The sequence below is a fragment of the Cryptomeria japonica genome, chromosome 4 (assembly GCF_030272615.1).
Source record: "Cryptomeria japonica chromosome 4, Sugi_1.0, whole genome shotgun sequence".
NCBI classification, from domain to species: domain Eukaryota; kingdom Viridiplantae; phylum Streptophyta; class Pinopsida; order Cupressales; family Cupressaceae; genus Cryptomeria; species Cryptomeria japonica.
This window is the reverse complement of record NC_081408.1, coordinates 644,723,890-644,747,047: the sequence shown is the minus strand read 5'-3', so window position 1 is coordinate 644,747,047 and position 23,158 is coordinate 644,723,890. Positions and strand designations below refer to the sequence as shown.

At 34.3% G+C, this 23,158-nt stretch overlaps 1 protein-coding gene across 1 annotated transcript; it reads left to right on the top strand.

The window, feature by feature from the left end:
* Positions 1–3,103: 3,103 nt before the first annotated feature.
* On the top strand, positions 3,104–3,834 carry LOC131047769 (STS14 protein). Its single transcript, XM_057981560.1, has one exon. It carries the CDS (start codon positions 3,228–3,230, stop codon positions 3,726–3,728), a length of 501 nt encoding a protein of 166 aa, XP_057837543.1. The 5' UTR covers positions 3,104–3,227; the 3' UTR covers positions 3,729–3,834.
* Positions 3,835–23,158: the final 19,324 nt, after the last annotated feature.

The window sequence follows — 23,158 nt, the reverse complement described above, 5'->3', positions numbered from 1 at the left end:
GATTTTCAAATGAATCAATATATCAAGTTATCTTGATTTGTGTTTGATTTGTGTTTGTAATTTATTTGTGAATGTCTAGCATGTTTTGTAGGTTTTTTTTCATAAAAGGATTAAATTCTATGAACATGTTAATTTAAGATTAAGAATGCTTTCGTGATCATTAAGAATAATCAGAAGTGTATTTCAATTAGATATTCATGTAATACATGGGAATCTAAGATTCAATGGTTAGAATTTAATTTGTTTCATGTGCATGAAATTTTCCACAAGCTGATTCCTTTGCTTCAGAATATAGGCACTGATCCATTCAAGACTATTTCAGAAACACTTTATCACAATCAAATCCTTTTCACTTTCCTATTGTAAGAGTAAGTTTAGTTTAGATCTCATTCCCAATTGCTGAGTAGATGGTAAATTACCAAGAACAGAGCCATATCCAAGGTGAATCACATTTTGCTTGTTATATTTTCATTGGGATTTATTTGTTATAGATGCCATGTCTATATGATTTTATTGAACATCATTAGGTATTGTAAGGTTCACTCACCTAGGTCTAACAGAGCCTAAAGTGTAGAAGAATTTAATCATTATTTGATTAATTCTTGTTCATCCACTATTCTAGATATCTATTGATAGAACATGGCAAATTATTAGCAATATCTAGGCAATCAGTTGGAAACACCAACAAATACAATGAAAAAGTGCAAAGAGAGCCAGTGGTAACCCAAACACAACTTATAATTGTAGAAGGTGATGTTAGAATGCTAACACCAATCTTCCACCAAGGTTTGACAAAGTTAATGCCAAGCTCATGTAGCATATTTAGAGGCAGATCCAACACAACTGTGTCAAATGTATCTTGATCTAGCCATAAAAGATGGTACCGGACTTTCAAATCTTCCCAACAAGGAAGATTCATAGCAGTTTTGGAGAACAAATCACAAGGTGTACAAATGCCTTTTTTATGAAACCTTAAGACACAGACCCAAGGCACATGAGCCAAGTGAAGTCCTTGAATCTGAATGAGAAGAGACCACCAAAGGTTATGTTTGTTGAAAGATAATTTATCTTGAAAGTCGGAGCTTGCCTACTAAAGCCAAGGTTTGATATCTTCCCAAGCATGCCAAATACTTTTGACAACAAAAATATCCTCAATATGAACCACCCCTTTCATAACAAGAAGAATTTGAAAACCAATATCTTTCCAAAAACTTAAAACCAAATCCAAACTCTCTTATATCTTGTCTTTTATTCTAATATCTCTTCTTAAAAATATTTATATGAACTACATAATCTTATACTTTCATATTTAAAAACACATAAAGAGACCCTAAATTAATCCATCAAATTTTTGTGATGAATATTATACTTTATAAGATATATAAATATCAAATGTAAGGTGAAATAAAATTACACCCATAAAATGTCAATGCTAAACACCTTTAAAAAATAAAAATCACATACTATACAACAAAAAGAAGAAAGTAGGAGGCAGGTCCCATTATCAAGAAAGAGGAGAAAAGTTTCTGAAAAGAAGTCATCGAAATTGTTGAATTTCAACCCACTATCCTCATAAAAATGAGTGGTTTTAATACTATATGCTCAACATGCAAAGCAGTAGGATTAATCTCTGTATTTAAATTCATAGCAAGTGGACAGACTTCTTGAATTCCGGATTCAGAATAGTCCAATAATAGTGATAAAATAGTGACTTGTCACCAACTCATTCAGATAAACCTGAAAAGATCTTCTGCAACGTTGCACGGAGTAATCTCATCACGGGCTTCGCATCTCCAAGTTTACCTACACCTGTCCATCTCGCAACCAGTTATTTGAGCCTTTTTACTTTTTACACACACAAATTAGGGAGGGAAAATACCTAAACAGGTATGAAATGGATATTGCTTGTTTACAGGTCTAGATGGTTTATAATAATATGGGACTACTGTATATCTTACTTTTCTAAAGGATTTGAGTTTATGACCTCTTTTTCAAGACAAGTCATGATCAACAAGAAGCAAAGGACAGGAAGAAATAAAAGTTTATATTTTGATGTTTGTTGCTTTTATTATTGCTATACAACTCCACTCTAAAATGTTACATATGAATAAATGATGAAGGAATTTTAATGACATCCATGAAATCAAGCGGTCTAGAGGATCAAGATACACAAAATTAATACATTTTCAAATTCATTTCAATGTTGGTTCTTCTATTATGAATCTTGACCAAGAAACTTGCCGTTTTGTGAATTCTTGCCTTCCCAAATGACTCATTTGGATTGTCTACATTCAATTTGTTTTCGAACTGACTATGGATATCTTCCTACGCTGCACACAAAAAAATCTGTAACCAAATTGTCCCAGAATGATATGGTAGTCATACTTTCTGAAAGAAGAATTGATTCTATTTATCAAATATACCAATATTATAAAAGTAATATTTGACAGCAGATTACTTGATCACATTCATAGCCGAAGAACTGTGATCAACAAGAAATAAAGAACAGTCAGAAATAAAAGTTATGATTTGATGGTTGTTACTTTTATTATCACTATACAACTCCACTCTTGAATCTTATGAATGAAGGAAAGAATTTTAATGACGTCCAACAGACCAAGCGGTCTAACTGATCAAGAGACACAAAATTAACACATTTTCAAATTTATTTCAGTGTTGAATCTTCTATTATGAATCTTGATCAAGAAACTCGTAATTGAATTTTTAAATAAAAAATTATTTCACACTAATTATACTCAAATATCATCATAAATCACTAACTCTGTGATCTTGTAAATGTCATAAAGACTTCCAACTGATTATACGTAAATATCCTAATAAATTGTACACTCCATTATCATTAAATAAAATTTTCATCCCATAGATTACATTATTTTTCCAATTTTACCTCGTTTCTGTTTAGTTTTGTCGGCAAGCTAAGGTACACAGAAAAATCTCTGAGCAAATTGTCCCAAAATGATATGGTAGTCATAACGTTCTGAATAAAGAAATGATTATATTTTCTAACGTGACGTAAACGTTCAGATCTTGATAAAGGCGCCCACGATTTTTAATGGGCGCCATTGATTTCAATTTAGGTAATTGCACAACTGGTGTCCACGAGGAATCACAAACAAAATGCTTGAAAACTGTCAGTCACTGTGCCTAAGCAGTATTTATTATCACAAGAGGCAGACGTGTAAAACCCACTCTCCCATTGAAAGATAATGGATATGCTTAGGTTTTCAAGCTATGTTTTTGTGCTGGTATTAATGGGTTTGTGCACAATAAGTGCACAAAAAAATACCAGTGAAAAGTTTCTGAATGCTCATAACAAAGAGCGAGCTCTGGTGGGTGTGCCTTTACTTGGCTGGAACAACAAAGTGGCTGCTCAAGCCAGTCTTTTTGCAAGGTATCAGAGGGATCATGACCACTGTGAGATGAAACACTCTGGATCCACAAAGTATGGTGAAAATCTGTTTTGGGGTCAGGGTGGACCTTTGACCCCTACTCAAGGGGTCCAGAATTGGGTTGATGAGAGGAAGTTTTATGACTACAACAACAACTCTTGCCAGCCAGATCACCAGTGTGGAGTTTACACTCAGCTTGTGTGGAAGAATTCCACTGAGTTGGGCTGTGCTTTGGTTACCTGTGATAACAAAGATACTACCCTTATCATCTGTTATTATTCTCCTCCAGGCAATGTTATAGGTGAAAAGCCATATTAGGTTATGTGTTTTTTTGTTTTGAAAGATGAAGCTCAAAGAGATCAGTTTTGTAATGTTTAAAGTATTCATCTTAAGCAAAGATGTTAATAAACTTTTTTGATCTGTATTTGAACCTGTTCCTGCAGGACATAAAGTAGTTTTTTCTTTATTAAAGACATTAAGAATCAGTTGTTTCTAAATAGATTGTGTGTTGTGTTTTATTTCAACATTTCGAATCATATTCTATGATATAACTGTTAGAATACAAACAGATATGTTAAAATTTATTTTTGTTTTTTTTAAATAAACATTTACTTTTAAGTTTAAGATTACATTACAGACAGTAATATTGAAATAAAACAAGACATAAATCACACCAGAGAGCAGTTGTGCAAACACAGCTAAAAGAAGCACTGCCATACATATTGACAATAACGATGCCCAGTCCACTGATGAAGCTTTGTCTAACCTATGCTTTGCCAACAAGCAATTGTTCAAGATACAGACAACCCAACAGTCAGTCAAGGTATGGGAATGGACTGAAAGAGCTCTCACAGGTTTGTACCAATTATTTTTCAAAGTTAGCTCCTTTCATTTAAAGGTAGGTGATGTATATAATTATTAAAGGTGTTACATCAGTCATAACATTTAATACTTTTACTACTTTAATTTAAGGTTTTGTGGTTCACATAATTAAAGATGGTGTTACTTCACTTACAACCTTTAATTTTAATTGAAGGGTTTGTGGTTCACATCATTAAAGATGGTGTTAATCATTTCCAATATTTACTATATTTAATTTTAGGGTACGAGGTTCACATCATTAAAGATGGTGTTACATCATTCACAACATCTAATTTTTTTCATTTAAGGATTTCTGATTCATATTATTAAAGATGTTGTTACATCAGTCACAACATTTACTATCTTTAATTTAAGAGTTTGTAGTTCACATTATTAAAAATAGTGTTACATAAGCCACAACATAAATTAGCACCTGTTTGAGAGTTTGTAGTTCACATCATTAAAGATGGTGTTATGTCAATGTCTTAGTTAGCATGTTGTTAAATATAAAGAAAAAGAGTGAACCCATATAATATGTATGTTATTATATAATTTATTTTTACTTATTTTAAGGAACATTTTCTATTAAATTATTAGTAATTAGAGTCACATATATAATTCTAAAGAAAAAGGGAAGTCCATTAATATCTAAAGAATTTATAAGTATAAGATAATATATTTTTGATCCAATATATTATCTTATAATAAGTATAAGATAATATATTGGATCAAAGTGCATTTTAAAGAAAATGTATGCGAACTATCTCAATCATCTATTAGGTATGCTTCTCTAGTGGGAGGTTTGCATTTAAATATTTATTTTATTAATGTTATAAGTTGAATGGTAATGATGATCTAAGAGTTTGATCAAATGTCTATAAAAAGATCAAGTTGTATTTGAATATGTATGAATAAGATGAAAAGTAGTCAGGGGAATATGTTTGTATGTATATATTCAAGTGAATGATATGTGATTGAGTTAACTTAACCCAACATTAAATATTAGTAGAAGTGACATTAAGGTTATCTAGAAGATACAAAAAGTGAAAGTCAAGGTTATGCATATTCCAACTTTTCCTCCTCATGGTTAATTAGCAATGCTTAATTAATGTTGTTGTTCATATAGGAAGTCAATATTTCCTTCTTGAAATAAGTGTGTGCATGTGAATATTGATGCACATTGTGTATAGATTATTTACTAGATTGAGAATAATTTAAATAGAATGAATGCTATCAATTATATATTTGGGCCCTCTTAAGTAATCTTGATGCAATCATAGTAGGAAGTTCCAATGAAGGATGATCCAACTACTACATAAAAACAAACCTAAATAGAAGAATCAAAGAAAAATGAAACAAGATATACCATAGGAAAACCCTTAATGAGGGAAACAAGCCTCCAAAATATCTATCAGCATATTATTGATTCATCAAATGCATTACAATCTACCACAAAGGGCCCTCTCACATGCCAATCAACAACCACATGATCACAACAAACTTACATAAATGGATAATCACCACTCAAGGTTCCAAATATACATAGATAATTAATCATAGAAACATCACTTTTAAGCCTGTTGCAAGGGCTTCACTCAAGTATACAATAACAACATATAATCTTCACACTCTTCACTAATAGAGTTGCACTATTCATAGCTTCCCTTAAACCCAATGTACCTCCACATGAAGTCTATCAACTCCCGAGTCAAGAATCAAAGACCATGGTATTCTCTTACACTGATTCGAATATCCTTAAATATGAACATGACATCAACCCATGCTTTAATGTACTTGTAGAAACTTAAATTTTCCCATATATGACAACACTTGACATCACCTATCATAGCCATTAATTAAATATATATTTATTTTTATTTAATTAATGTATTTATCATATTTATCGCCCTCTATAATTAAATAAATATGAATTATTTATTCAATTTATTTATCCTTCCACATCACCTTTATCTAGTAACCAATTAATTAATTCTATTGTTATTTGATTACTTATTGAGAATCACATGACTAACTTAAACCTTGTACAAATTCATTGAAAATAGACACTTACCACAAAAGTCAAACTAACTTGACATCTTATCCATCTGCTTCATACTAGATCTCCAAATATCAACTATTCACATCTATATATTCCCTAATGTTGTCCTAATTCATCCCAACACTTAGCCTTATCCCTCATGTGACACTTACCACATTACTACAAATTTTGATACAAGCTCTAATCCTTATTTAATTATATTCATCCATATAGGCTCTTGAATCCCTCTTGGAAATTCCATAAATGGGAGGTCGTTTATCCTTGTAATGGTGGGAAAATGGTGAGTGATAAATCAAGAAGGAAACTACCCTTTCCCTCAAAGAGATATGAGAGTTTCGCTATCGATTACCATTCAAGCACTTTTCACCATTACATTAGAAAGAGGAGAGGATAATTCACTAGATTCAATCTTTCCACATGAAGGTGGTAGTTTGAATTCTGAATAAATTGGGAATGCTTAAGTTGATCCCCTCTTTCTTGTTTGATTTGGAAAGAAATTTGATTGAATTATATAGTGTAAAAGTGACAAAGAATCGATTATAACTTGAGATCAAAATATGGGATGAAGCAGTGCACTTGGATCTGGCAGTAAAATGTCGAGATGAAGTCACCCTACAAATTTGAGGAAAAGTTGTCCGGACTGTGGCACGAATGTACATGGTCCTCTGAAAAATCCGCGAAACAAAAAGGGTTTTCTGTCTCTACAAATGAAGCCCGAATCTGAAAGTGCAGCTACACACCTACAACCTACACACAAAAAAGAGAGGAAAATGGGTTGGGATTGGGGATTTCCCTTTAGGTCAAACCCTAGTTTTGGAATTAACCTAGTAATGAAAGAAAGTACTTGCAAGTAGCTATAAATGAAAAGACTAAATTATAAATCACCTCAAGGGATGTTGTAGTAGCAATGTTGATAGAAATGCTTGTGTGGAATTGAATGTTGAAAGGGATCTCCTCTTCAATGGTTGAATCCTTGACTTGAATGCAACAATTAGCCTTGAAGGGAGACTTGAGAACGCTCAATGTTGGAAAAGAATGCTTGAATGCTTGATCACTTGTGTAACTTGAATCTATAAAACTTCAACCTATCCAACTTATGCAAATGAGAGAGTAGATACCCCCTTAAATACATGTTTGGTGGATTTTGAATTTCATCACAGGCCGACATCGAGGGAGTTTCCCACCTGAGGCAGAACCAATGATGCAACCCTAGGAAGGTTCCTGCCCCAAAATAGGGGAGGGACAGGGGCACCACACCCCTGTCCTAGGAGGACAAGGGTGTCATGCCCCTGTCCAAGGGGGGACAGTGGCACCACACCGTATCCTATCCCTTTCCCTAGGGCAGAGTGCAGACGGGGTGATGCAGAGGCTAAGAAAGAAGTTGTTTCTGCAAGCTAAGAAATCTTTGGTCTCCAATCAGGCTAGAGTATTTGAATTCACATGTGTGAGGACCCTAATGCAGTCAAAAATTACTCGGGTCGCAATTTTATGACACTACATTTAGCCCCCGCTTTAGCAAGAGTATAAGCGTACGCCAATACAGTTGGTAAAGTTCAAGGAAACAAGATTGAAAGACTTTTACCACGTCAAGGAGGCAAGATGCGTCAAGCCCCCAGTGGAATTATGATCTTACTACTACGATTGACAAAGTAAAAGGGAAGATCGAGAATGGGAGAACCATGACTACAAGTAGCAAAGTTCCCTTCACTATGAGACATGAAAGTGAGGATACAAAAGATTACAGAGGAAAACAAAGTTCACTAAGTAATTCTAAGTATCACAAGAAGGAAAGTATGAGCGGAGTGTATACCCCCATGTTAAAGAGATCGCATGCACCTTATCGGGGGCGATTGTTTTAAGGTAGGATACACCCAAGAGAGAGAAGGAAGGGAGCATGTTATCACAAGGATTTATCCCCCAATCGAGGTATAAACCCAAGGATAATGAATGCAAAACATGAGGTAGTGTCTCTTTCCTTGGGGTTAGTATGTTGTATGTTAACTCATGTATATCATGTATGTATATGCATATAATAATCTTCATTACCCAAAGAAGGACACTACCTTAGAAGAAAGGGAAGAGAGGATGTCTTTTGAGTCAACATGAAAGAGACCAAGAAAAGATCTCAATGCTTTGCATCGTCCCCAAGTAGACATTAAGGGAACAATAGAAGAATAGGGATACAAATAGAAGAATGGTCACAAAAGGGAAAGAAAGGACAGAGAGAAAGATCTATAGTGCTAATATTTCTAAACTAGCATGACATCCGCCTCTCGATCTTGCTGATCACTATTTTGGGAAGGTGAACAACACGTCAGAGGAGCAATATCGAGCACAACAGATGGAGCTATCACAAGATCCAAACAAGGACTATGCTCGTATTGTAAGTCACTTTGTTCGATTCTAGGAGCTAGGATGAGGGTTTGTGGAAAACTCATCCAATAAATGTTTGTCCACATCAACATACTCATACTCACTGTCAGAAGCATTAGGAGTTGTATTTCTATTACGAATAATATTTTCAGCCATTTCTTCATCAAAGTTTAGAGAAAGAAGAGAAAGAACACAAATAGGAGTAAAACCATCACATGTTTTATGCAAATTATGATTTGGAGATGTAGGTTAAACATATTGCTTAGGAGAAAAGGGAATCATGTCAACTGTTGGAGTTTGAGGAGATTGAGTATTTTGAGGAATAGCTTCACGAGCTCGAACACGACATCTTCATCAGCATTCTCTCACACAATGATTCCATTGAGTCTTAGTGGAAGGCTAAGAAGGAGGAGGAACACTTGAAAAAGTAGTAATGTTTCTCTCCTTGATAGTTTAAGGTTTAGGTTGAGGTATTTTTGGTTAAACAATAGGAGAAACAGACCTCTTCTCTCGATAAGAGGAAGGAGGTGGAACTGTGCCATAAAAAGGAGGAATATTAGGTGTAGGAAGGAGACCGGGTCCATCATGAGGATGAGGTATAGGTATAACCTTAGGAAGATTATTGGTGTTCTCCTTAAGAGAAGGTAAAGTCACATCCATAGGGGTAGGTGGATGATCTTCCTTAGGAGGGAGATTAGTTCTATCCATGAGGGGAAGAACCTTATCTTGAAGAATAATAGGGATGTCAAGTGTTGGTGATCTAGGTTGACTTAAGGATAAGATGGTATCCTTCTTCCATTTTTGATAAGATTGAAAAAGAGCATTGCTCCTTGATGGAAGAGATTGAAATTGTTTAGGCCAAAAGAGATCAATAGGAACACTGAGGCTTCTTTCGAAAGGACGAAATAAGCTATGGTTCATGGTTATGATTTCTCCTTTGTGAGGAAATTTAAGACACTTGTGGATTGGAGAAGTAATAGCCTTCATGGAAGATAGCCAAGGATAGCCCAACTTCACACAAAATTTCTCAGAAGAAGGTATGATAACAAAGTCAACATCCATGGACTTAGCATGAACTTCAACAGGAAGGGTGATAGAACCAATGGTAGGACAAGAGAAGCCATCAAATAAATTCACAACCACATTAGAAGCATCATATACTGGCTTATGCAATTGCAAAGTGAAAAGATACTCTTCAGTTATGACATTAACCATGCAAGAGGGACCAATCAGGGCACCACAGCAAGGGATATCCTTAACCTTTGCAACTATGTATAAAGGGCCATCAGCTGCTCTAATGGTCTCACTATGGTCAAATTTAATACAAGGATCCTTAGGCGTATCTTGTGTTTCTACCATATTAACCAAGTTTGGAGCCATAGAGGTGAATTATTTAGAAGAGAGAGAATTAGGCACAATCTCAATAACGTTAGAGGTATGAGATGGCAAGGGATCAACGAAAATCTAAAGATTTTGATTAGGAGGAGCAACCAATTTATTCCCTTTATCATTCACACCTACCACAAATATAGTATTATTATCAATCAAGTCTTCAACCTTATTTTTCAATGCAAAACATTTCTCAGTATCATGACCAGGTTAATGATGAAATTGGAAAAAGGAATTGTTATCAAAATAAGGAGATGCAAGTTTGGAAGGATCAATTTGTTTTATAGGAGGAAGTTTGATAATGTTTATGTGTAACAACTAAGACATAATACTATGTAAAGATTCATTCAAAGGAGTAAATTGTCTTTCTCTTTGAAAAAAATTATAAATAGAAGGAAAACTTGTAGCATTCACATGGTTGTTGTTGATTGGATCATTGAACTTGATGAAAATTTTCGTTGGTTTAAGATTTGCAAATGGTTGTTGAACACTCTCCCCCTTATCACTTAGAGCCATAAGATTGAATTACTCCATTTGACTCACAACCAGTTGATAATTGTGGAGTGTTGCACACAACTATGGAAAGGAAGTAAACTCAGGCAGAAGAAGTTTTTCCCTGATATCTTTTTGTAAATTAGAAATGAAAATTCTTTGAATATCATTATCAGGTACATGAAAAGAAATTTGAGCACACAAATGCTTATATCTACCAATGAAATCAGTCACTTTTTCTTTAACATCTTGTTTACAATGCATTAAATCAGTCAAAGTGATTTTAGGACCAATGTTTTTTTGAAATTGTTGGATGAAAGCATTTGCCAATTGTTGAAAGGAAGTGATAGAATAAGAAGGCAAAGAGCAATACCATTGTAAGGCCTTATCTCTTAGTGTTCTTGTAAACAATTTTGCAAGCAATCATTGATCATAAGCAAAATTAGTACACAAGGTTTGAAATGTTTTGACATGCATAAGAGGATCACCTTTTCCATTATAGAGCTCCAATTGAGGGATCTCCACATGTTTAGGTGGCACAATTTTAACAATATCAAGAGAAAGTGGGCTCGCAACATCAAAGGTGGCTACACTAAACTTGGATTGACTCACGAAAGCAATTTGTTGTTGTAAGGAAGACACGGTTTGAGCAAGATTGTTAATTGTCATTTCCATGGAAGAACTGATGTTAGACATAGTTGATTGAGAAGGTGGTGTGATGCTATTGAAAGAAGGCATGGACTGAGAATAAGGTGGTGGGAAATTATGATAAGTAGGCATTGGTGATGATTGGGTAGGAAAAGGGACACTTAAAGGAGGAATAAATTTGTTGAAGGAATTGCCCCTGTGTGTCACACTGATTGGTTGAGGAATAATAGGAACACTCATGGAAGACATAGGTAAAGATAGGGGATTAAATGAAGAAGAGGGATTTCCCCCATGACCTATGGTTGTAGGAATGACATTTTGAGTTGAAGTAGCCATGATGTTAGATGTGAAAGTAGGAATACTAGTCATAGGATTAGTCAAAGGAATAGAGGAATTGACTCGTGTTGAAGGTTGTGATTAACCTAGGGTTTCGGCACAACTCTTGATAGGCATGACATTAGATAAAACAATATGTGCAATGCCATGCAAAATATCAATTCCATTCTTATCAGTTTGAAGCATGTTCTTAAGACCTTCAATTAATGGAAGAGCTTCACTATTAGGGTATTCTTGGGACATCCATTGTTGAAAGCTATCAAATTGATTGTCTAATGTGGAAAGTTGATCTCAAGAAACCCTATTTAAATCTTCTTCTTCATCATGGGATCCATTAATGGGGTGAATAGGCACATGATCAGGATGGGAAGAATTAGCATGTGATCCTCATTAAAGAACTCACCCAAATTAGGTTCCATCTCCTTGGTAATTACACCTTGGGAAGCCTTAATTCTAATGCTTTGTCTAATGGGGATAGGATAGGTAGGACTAATAGTGGTAAAACTCATGCACTAGAGGGAAAATATGAATTTTGAATTGTAGAACAAAGCTTACAAAATTGAGTAATGCAAAATTCAAGAAAATAATGATTACACAATTTGAACTTTGTTGGGGGGAAGAGGATGACACAATTTCCAAAAATGAAAGGAAATTGGAATTTTAAAATTAGGGCCAGGGAAATACCACTTAATTTTAAAATTAGAATTTTTAAAATCAGGGCAAACTAAAATTAACCTCTTAATTCTAAAAAATGTTGGCATTATATGAACTGGTATGAGGACATGACGTGATGACATTGTATGTTGTCATTGATGTCAATATGCTAAAGAAGAGAGAACCGGTATGTTACCAAGAATTGGTATATGTGAAAACCGGTATAACATTGTGAACCGGTATATGTGCCAAAGTGAAGTGGTATGTTTGTTCAAGGTGAACCGACATGTTGATATGAGAACCGGTACATGGAAGCTTTGTATGACTACTGGTTGGTAGTCTCAACTTTAGGGTTTCCAGTTGAAGTGCTTCAAGCCTGTGTGACTCAACTGGTGACTTTATGTGATGAGTTAGCATTGTAACGAAGAATAGATCATGCTGCCATGTCAGCCTTGTGCGTGTGAAGGATCTTGCATAAAGGAGATTGTTCCTATCTACCTTGGGAATGTGCGAAGTTTGTAAATGGTGAAAACACGTGATGGGTTATCAGCCACCATGAAAACGGTGGAAAACGAACGATGGAGAACGTCTTGAGATCGGTTCAAGACTGTTGCATTTAATGCAATGTGCTCAACGGTCAGGATTGAACCATTTGAATTGCTTAACCTAACAGGTTTAGGGTTTAGGGTTTATGCTACCGACCTATCTATTTCCTATAAGGTCGATGTTGTGTTTCTTTTTGAGGTTGTTGGCAAAAGTTGTGTGTGTGTATCCAAGTGAAGAGATACGTGATTCTTGCCAGACTAGAGGAGAGAAGTGATACCTACAGAGTGTTTGTGCAAAAGGTGAAGAGGAGCTAAAGTGGATCTGCATTGGCATTGAGTGTTGTTACCAGATCATTGTAATACTTGTTGATCTCTAACCACTTCAATAGTTGGGAAATCCCTTAACAGGGTAGCTTTAACTGGCTTATTGTAAATCCTTTAATAGGGTGACTCAAAAGCATTGAGTTCTTGAAATCCTCTAACAAGGTAATCTTTAATAGGGTTTAACCCTTAACCGGGTATTCTAGCCATCCCTTAACTGGGTGATCCCTAATAGGATCGGTTCCTAACATAACCTATTGTATCAGTCTTTAACCGGACAAGGCTCCTAATAGAGAAGACTTCTAAAGAGTTCAAAAACAACTTGTGGGTATTCATCCCCACCGTGGTTTTTCCCGGTTGGGTTTCCACATGAAAAATCCGTGTGTCATGTGTGATGTTTTCATGTGATGGTTCAGTGTCTTATGTTTGACGGTAAAACATGTTGAACTAGCTGTTATCATGTTTTTGATGATAGATTACCTGTTCATGCACTAGGGTGAAATGGAAATGAAGTATTAGATTGAAAAAAAAGAAAAGATAAGTGTCAGCCGGTTTATGCTTGTCTCAGTTATTCTGGGTTTTGCCGGTTGTACTCTATTTAATACCGGTGTTACTGTTTGTTTGTCAAAGCGCAGTGTTTGCTGACAAATCGATTTTAGGAATGTGTTTTTGTCTATACTAATTCACCCCCCCCCCCCCCCTCTCAGTACCGGTTTGGTACTATCCATTCATCATTGAGTTATCAAAAAAATTCTTGATAGTTGAAATGTTGAATTTTGAAGGTATTTCCGATTCTAGAGGGATAAAAAATTGATAAATTCAGCCAATCTTCTGGATTTAGGCTATTAAATACAATCATAACAATCTCCTAAAATTTCAGGAAAAAAGTCGAGGACCGTGGCGGGAAAACACATGGTCCGACCAGCTTTTCTCAAAATTTTCAGTGATGGATATTACGATGATTTTAAAGCTAACCCCCAAAAATGGTGAATTTTATGATCTCTAGATGGGCGAAATGAAGGTGCAAATGTGAAAATAGGACCCTATTAGGGTTTTTGAAGAAAAAGGAATTGAATTGCAATTTTGAAAAGGGTCAAATCTAATGGATAGGGACACCTTGGAATTTTTTTTGAAATCTGAACATTAATGAAATTGATTTAAAATTCACACAAAATCCAATTAATTTTAAAAATTAGGGTTTGGTGACCTAACCACTTAATTTTGAAATTTGAATTTTGGGGAAAATGGGGGAAATTAAATTTTTTTATTGTAGGATTGAAGACAAATCTAAGAACAATCAGAAATCTGAAAATTAAATGGAAATCCAATTTTTGCACAAGTTCAAGATGATGTCTAAAAATTAGGGTTTTAACAAGTAACCTCTCAATTTTGTAAATTTTAATTGAACAAGGCAATGAGGAAATTGAGTTTGACAATCAAAACAATTTTCAGATCTAAGATAACCACAAGCAATTTTTACAAATCACAAGTTCAATTTTAATTTTAAAACTAGGGTTTTTAATGAATTAAATACTAGGTTTGCAAAAAGTTGAAACTTGTAAAAAAATATGGAATTGTGTTCGAAGGCAGGTTCACCAAAATGTAATGGTGGGAAAATGGTGAATGATAAATCAAGAAGGAAACTACCCTTTCCCTCAAAGAGAGATGAGAGTTTAACTATTGATTACCATTCAAACACTTTTCACCATTACATTAGAAAGATGATGGGATAATTCACTAGATTCAATCTTTTCACATGAAGGTGGTAGATTGAATTATGAATGAATTGGGAATGCTAAGTTGATCCCCTCTTTCTTGTTTGATTGGAAAGGAATTTGATTGAATTATGTAGTGCAAAAGTGACAAAGAATCGATTATAACTTGAAATCGGAATATGTGATGAAGCTATGCACTTGGATTTGGTAGTAAAATGTCGAGACGAAGTTGCCCTGTGAATTTGAGAAAAATTTGTTCGAACCGTGGCAGGAATATACATGGTCCTTCGAAAAGTCCACGAAACGAAAAAGATTTTTTTGTCTCTGCAAATGAAGCCTGAATCCGAAAGTATAGCTGCGCACCTGCAACCTACACACAAAAAAGAGAGAAAAATGGGTTGGGATTGGGGGTTTTCCTTTAGGTCAAACCCCATTTTTGGAGTTAACCAAGTAATGAAAGAAAGTACTTGCAAGTAGTTGTAAATGAAAGACTGAATTGTAAATCACTTCAAGGGAGGTTGTAGTAGCAATGTTGATAGAAATGCTTGTGTGGAATTGAATCTTGAAAGGGATCTCCTCTTCAATGGCTGAATCCTTGACTTGAATGCAACACCTATCCTTGAAGGGAGACTTGAGAATGCTCAACGCTGGAAAAGAATGCTTGAACGCTTGAATGCTTGATCACTTGTGCAACTTGAATCTATCCAACTTTGACCTATCCAACTTATGAAAATGAGAGAGTGAATGCCCCCTCAAATACATGTTTGGTGGATTTGAATTTGGTCATGGGCTGACATCGGGAGAGTTTCCCGCTCGAGGCACAACCAACAATGCAACCCTAGGAAGGGTCTTGCCCCAAAATAGGGTAGGAACAGGGGCACCACACCCCTGTCTTGGGAGGACAAGGGCGCTACGCCCCTTTCCAAGGGGGACAGTGGTGCCATGCCCTTGTCCTACCCCTTTCTCCAAGGAAGAGTGTGGATGGGGTGATCCAAAGGCCAAGAAAGAAGTTGTTCCTGTAAGCTGAGCAATCTCTGGTCTCTGATTAGGCTAGAGGATTCGAATTCGCATGCATGAGGACCCTAATGTAGTTAAAAAATTGCTAGGGTCGCAATTTTATGACACTACAATCCAATTTTCAAATCCAATCTTACACTATTATTATGTTTTCCAATTTTCTATTGAATCATCTCGATCATAAAAAAATGCTACTAGTTTAATAAGAGACCATATTCCATACATCAAAGAGAAAACCAAGAGAGTGTTGGGTAAAAATATTCCGGCCTAATCTAACAAGAGAGGAATAAACAAGGTAAAAGTTTTCATTATTGCTTTGAGTATTTACATTCTTTTCTCTTATTTGGTTTTCGTGTCTTCATTTTAGCACATCAGTGAGACTCCCTTCCTTATTTTAATCTCTCTTTGGTGACTTTATGTTAATTTTCATCACAAGTTTCTACCATGGCACTTATAACAATGTTTTAATTTTATTTTTTTATAAAGTGGCCCTTAAGTCTTATGTTTGAATTCCTAGCTCTCTTATCTCTCATACTTGTGCTTCAAATTTGTGCGTGTATTTTTTTCCTTCTAGGGTTTTTTATTTATTTTTGTTAACATTTTGTGTCTTGTTGTGAATGTTTATGCTTGCTAACATTGAATCTTGTAAGATGTCTAATCTCTTTCTTGCAAGTATTATAATTTTTATTAGGTTTTTTTAGGTCTTGCAATTTTTAGTAGTTCATTTAGTTTTTCTTTCGAATCTATTATTTGCAGGTACTCAATGATATTTTGTGATTATTTTCTAATCCCCTTTTGCAACTTTTATGTTTTTTTTAATTTATTTTTTTCCCCTTATTTTTTAGATTGTGTAAGGTCTCTAATAAAATACTACCTATGTTTCTCAAAGTGGTACCTATTATGCATACATATATACTAAAAAGGGGGATTAATTAATATATACATTTTTTTAATTTCAAAACTTAATGTACATAAATACAATTACCACATCTCATAATATTACCAAAATAATTATGGAAGAGGTAAGCACATCCAAACATTAGTTCACAAGAGAACACTAGATTTACATGGAAACCCAGACAAGAAAAACCACAACAAGAATAGCTACTTGGATCTATTGCCCAAATCCAACCTCAAAAAAATAATGAGTTTACAATAATTTTTTAGGCACCAAGTCATATGAATTATAACCCAAGAAGGAAACAATAATCTCCAATTTGATTTTCAAGCACCAACCTACAACTATCACCAATCCCCTAATCCAAGGAACTGAGCACCAACTTAGATTATGAGGCTCCAAACTCAATTAGAAAGAAGATATAGTAAATGTACAAAAGATATGTCATTTGAATTATCTATCTGATATGATCTTCTTAATAACATTCACATAATACCTACAAAATATTGCATCTTGGTTCTCACACTTTGCAATGTATGTTCACAACATTGTCTTTAACTCATCACTTAGATATCGACAAGTATACAACTACACTCATTAACACTACTTGGAATGAAACTAATCTAAAATATATTTGCACTCTAAGACAATATTTACATCTTCATGTTGTCCTAGAACCAATTTACAATGTATGCAAATTGGCCAAAGATAAATTTCTTAATTCAAATGTGTAGTCAGTTTGGTCTTAAATCCAATCCGTTACATAAGGAGTAAGGACATACTATGTGTTTCCCTATGAAATCAATTGGTCCCAAATTACTTTCACACACTTCATCTAGCTGGAACAAATTTTCTTTCTCTAGTGCATCTAACATAAACTTCCACATAGTCAACAACCTAGCATAGTGTATACACTATCACTTCTAACTTCCAAATCGCCTTGTATAGTCTTAGTTAACATTCAAATCACAAGCCAAAATACTCAACTGTGGTAGAATGTGGTATCTAGAATTATGATAGTACAACTTGATACACACACAGTCTTTGAACAAAAAACCTTAATAACTCAATGCAAACACTTGTATAATTTTTTAAATATATTAGACATTAGGGAAAAAGCACAAACCTGTGTCACACTTGGGGATAATTGAGCGCATTCCGACTGAACTTAGTTTGGTCGAACTAAGTTTGGCCAAATTAAGCTCAACTGGACTAAGTCTGGTTGGACTATTACCTTGCCACGTGGTGTGGGCCTAGCACGAGCCTGGCACCTAAATTGAGCCAAGAGTTTGGTCATACTATTGGTTACATTATCCCAATTTTTGTGAGTGCCTGATCTTAGAATAGTTTAAAATAATTCAAAATAGTTTGGCCGAACTCAATCCGACCGGACTGAGTCAGGTTGGAGTACTAATTTCAGCCGAACTCACCTATGTGGTAGGTGATGTGACAACTAAATCACCTATTTTGTTTGTATTTCTAAAAATTTTCACTTTTGCTCATTTTTTCTTTAGGCATAATATATTTTAATAAAAATAAAAAAATACCGTTTTGTAGAGCTCAAAGTCACAAATTGGGCCATATAATTTTTTTAGTATTTTGATTAATTTTAATATTTTGTATTAATTAAACATTGCGAGCAGGTTTTTTAAGTTAAAAAAGAAGATGAATAGAAATTTTTAAAAAGTACTAAATGATACTTAAAAAATTAAAAAATATATATTTTTCACTAGATGAGAGAATCTTCTCCAAAAGGGTTTTTTTTTTTTTGATAATGATAAATTTAGTAGACAAAAGGTGACACCAAATGAAAACTACCACATTAAGCTATGTTGGACATTAACATATTATTAAGAGAAAAATATACATTAAATTTTTTTATTTATTTTTTAACACTACATATATATTTCCTCTATTTGGAAAATTAAAATAAAATAAAAAAAAGTTCGTTTCCATTTTGTTTGGTGACGTCGACTAGAACCCCTGATTTTCATCATTTTTAGCAATAAATTTTTTTTCTTTGAATATATTAAAAAAATGTCAATTTTTTAATTTTTTTTTTAAATAACAAACATAAATTTAATTAATATTTCTATATTTGATCAGTTTACATCATTTTGAAATTCAATTTAGAAATGTCACTTTTATGCGGTCGAAGTTAAACAGTTTTAGTTGTGTTGGCCACTTCCTTTATAAAAGTGTAACACAACATTGTGCTTTTACCCATTTAAAAAACTCATAATGATACATGATGATTAATTTGTAAGGTGGAAAATGGGATGTTCACTAATTTGAACATATCTAGAATTATAATAGTATAACTTGATACACATACAATCTTTGAACAAAAAACCTTATTAACTCAATGCAAACACTTCTAGAATTTTTCAAGTGTATTAGACATTAAAAAAAAACTCATAACAATACATGATGATTAAATTGTAAGGTGGAAAATGGGATTTTCACTACTTTGAACATGTAGGCTAGGAATTAAGTTATCCATTTCAAAAATTTATATTTAGGTAAATGAGATTCAATAGGTCTAGCCTCAAAACCTATTGGGAAAGGGGTTGAACATGGATTGGAATTCAATTACCTAATTGAGTTGAATTTTTTTTGGATGATATGAATTGAATGCAAGAACTAGGGTTTGTGATGTAAAATTGACAATGATTAGCATGCATAGACAAATTCAAAACAAATATGTACACACATAAAGTATAGATTTGGAAGTGGGAACTTGTGGCTGAAATTTATGCTAAAAAATCTAGAACAAAGATGTTCTAAGGCATCCTTGACCCGAAAGTGTCAAATACAAAAAATGGAAACAGTTTTAAAATCAGGATGTTGCTCTGAGTATCTCCTTGAAGTTTCATCAAAAAACCATCAGTCAATGATGCTAGGAAGCCTTGACCAGTCTTTTTTCTTCTTTAAAATATGGTCCTATGCATCCCAATTCACTCTTTCCAAATCTATATGCATTCTCTCTAGAATTTGTCACCTAAAAACACAAGAGGTAAAAATGTTATTAGGTTGATAAGGGTTTGTCTAGGTCAAGCCTCTAGTTTGGAATTAACCTTATGATGAATTGAAATAAAAAGGAAATTGTGCCTTGATAGGGAAGAGGATAGATTTTTAATTGAAATATTGAATTGAAATGATATACCTTTATGAATATTCTTTGTCTTGAAGTCTTCATGGAAAGGTTGTTGTTTTCATGTAGGAGTTCATGGATTTCTTCATAATAACTTGATCATGGATGCCATCTTGAATGCTTGAAATCTAAATACTTGACCTCTCCTTCTCTACTCTACTGATGCTTGGTTGCTTACTAAATTGAATTTGAATTATCAAGTGAATTTACTTTATGAGATATGTTTAAAACAAGGGGATACATCTTCATTTTATACCTATCCTCATTAAACATATTGAAAATTAAGAAGGTTGACATGAAAAATAGATTCGTGCTCAAAATTTCTTGACTATTAGATGGTTCAAAAATGGGCCCTTTTGTTCTAGACAAGGGTGCTAGGCATCTATAACCAGGCAGTCAAGGGGACCAGGCACCCTCAACCAGTTCATCCAAGCTGAACCAAGGTCTTAGAAGAAAGGTGGAAAATGAGAATCACAAATTTGGAATCAGTAAGCAGGATTAGGCATAATCAGGGTATAGAAGGTAGAAACACCAAAGTGAGGCCCAAGTAAGTAATAAATTTTATACGGATATGATTTATGATGCTACATTTAGCCCCTACTTTAGCGAGAGTATGACCTTATGATCATACTCTTGGTAAGGTAAATAATAGAATTGAAATTATTTTATCAAGATATTAAAGAGGGAAGAAACACCAATCCCCCAAGGACTTAGGATCTTATCAATTTAATATCAAGATAATGTTAGATTCAATAACAGTCCCAAAGACACTGAGAGGGGGGGTGAATTGATGTCTAACCAGTTAGTGTTATAATTGAACTTATTTATAACTTTGCAACCCAAATCAATGTATCGGTAAACAAGAAATAAAAAAGACAACATAAATGCACACCATAACACAAGATATTTTAACGAAGAAACCCAGTGTGGGGAAAAACTCGGTGGGATTTGTGACCCACAATATTTACTCACTGGCCAATATGAATAAATACTACTTACAATATGGGCCTACACATGCAGGAAGGCCAAAGGAAGGCCAACTGCCTGGAGCGCATTGCTCAAAAGAGTCTCACTGACTACAAAATGGATAATTAAATCCAATACAATGTACTTCTCAAAATAGCATCTCTAATGCCTAGTTCAGTATCGGTTTAAGCTCAGTCAGATACCTTAACAAAAACCTTTTGACGACCACTATATCACCTCATACAATAATCTCCTACTATATAAAATTACCTATGAGATCTCATACATATATGAGTCTTTACAATATACCAAGTCGGCTTACAAATAATTAATTACATTTACAAAACAATTCACATAAGCAAAACTTGTCTCATATTGGCCAGAGTACTAATATACTTAATTGCCAGTGTAATCTAGATGTCGGTGAATATGCCTGTCAGTGTCGGTAGATGGTATCAATCTGGACCCTATTTTTGATGTATGTGTAGAGACCTAATACCAGTTGGTTGCCATCAATGACAACATCAACCATTCTCATATGAGTGTAGAATGCCAATAATCTCCCCCTTCGGCATTGATGGCAACAGTCATGAGAAAAATCCAAAACTATTATCCCAAAAATGAAATCCAAAAAGAAGTGTGCTCCCCCTGAGCAGGGGATCTCCTCTATGCATATATTTTTCTCTTCACTACTCCCCCTTTGACATCAATGACAAAGGATGTCAAAAAAGAATCAAAGAGTACAAAATTTCTACCTCAAAGTCTATAACCAGTTGGTTACAATCTGAAAGATATCTGCCAAAACTAAGTTCAAACTCTACATAAATTTGTTACTTTCAAAAAGAATTTTCTCAGTTTGCTAGATCATACTGGTGAGATGGAGCATTTGCTTCTTCGGTGATCTTTCTCAAGGGATTGTTACCTTAGTTAATTCAACCTGTAGAGTAATAAAATTGTCCAATCTTGGACCAAGTTTTCTCTTCAGCTCCCAGGCCTTCAGCCTTATTCTTGCCTTTTCTTTCTCCAAGTTCTCTAATTTTTCTTCAAACACAATCATTTTATGTTCAAAAGCTGATGTAAGTTCTGAAGAACCTATCATATTGTCTGCTAAGTCATCAATCTCTTTTTGTGTCTTTTTGATCTTCTCATCAATGTCCTCTGTCAAATAGTGCGGCTTACAGGATTCTCTATACAACTCCTTATACTCCAAAATTGTAGAATTGAGTACCGGTAACAGTGTATCTAAGTGCTCTATACAGTTTTTAATGGTGCTCACAAAGAATTCACTCTTTTCTTTATCAACTCTCTCCTTAATTGTTTCTTGATTCACCTTATCAATAGTTATGACATTTTCAGCATTGAATTTGGACAATGTGTCCAATTTACCTAAAGAATTGTTAATGTGATCTATCTTACATGTTGGTGCAATCATTTTCAAAATAGGTATTGAGTCATCAATAGCCTTAAATGCTAAAGCATTGCAATCTGTTATCCAATATCCTTTTGATAGAATCCAATAGAACATTTATCACATTAGTAGGTCTAAATTCACTTGTAGATGTGCTTGGTTCAACAGTAGCTTTCTCAACAAATACTTCTCCAATAACCTTCACTATTTCCTCTATATTTCCATCAGTTGCTTTCTCTTTACTTACATTTTCTTCTAGTTTCGCTGTTTGTGTTTGTACCTCTGCTTTTGATGGTTTCTTAGTGTTAGTGCCCTATCCTTTGCCGGTTTCTCTGTCTCTAGTTCTTTATCTTGTGTCGGTATCTCAGTCTTTTGAGAGTCAACAGTGTGTGCCGGTATCTTAGAGACCTTACTATCCTTAACATCATCTGCCTTAATTTATGCAATCTCCTTATCTACAACAATGTTAATATTTTGTTTATCAATGTTCATAGAAAAAATAATCTTAAAATCCGGGTTAGTATTATCAAGAGTAACATCTTCAGTTCCCACATCCGGTGGACTGACTGTATGTACCGGTGGGATATCCTAAGATGGAGGTGGAAGATTATCTGTAATCTTTATTGCAGGAATACCACCAATTTTTCCTTTACCCTTATCGGTATCCTTCTAATATACTTTAAAGGTTTTATCCATTTTTAGTTTGCTCCTTTCTTCTTTCTTTTTCTTTTCCACAAAAAATATATCCCATTTGTCTGCAATCTCATCAACAATCTTCTTAACTCTCCCAGCCATTAGGCTCACTTGTCGGTGTCCACTGACAAAAACTAACTAGTTTGCCTTAGAAATTAATTCATCAATTTCCTCTTTTTAATTCACAGGATGTACTTCCAATAGTGCTTCAACTTTCAA

Bases quoted from the DNA above. Each gene is read 5' to 3' on its own strand.
- LOC131047769 (XM_057981560.1), top strand. From the start codon at position 3,228: ATGGATATGCTTAGGTTTTCAAGCTATGTTTTTGTGCTGGTATTAATG.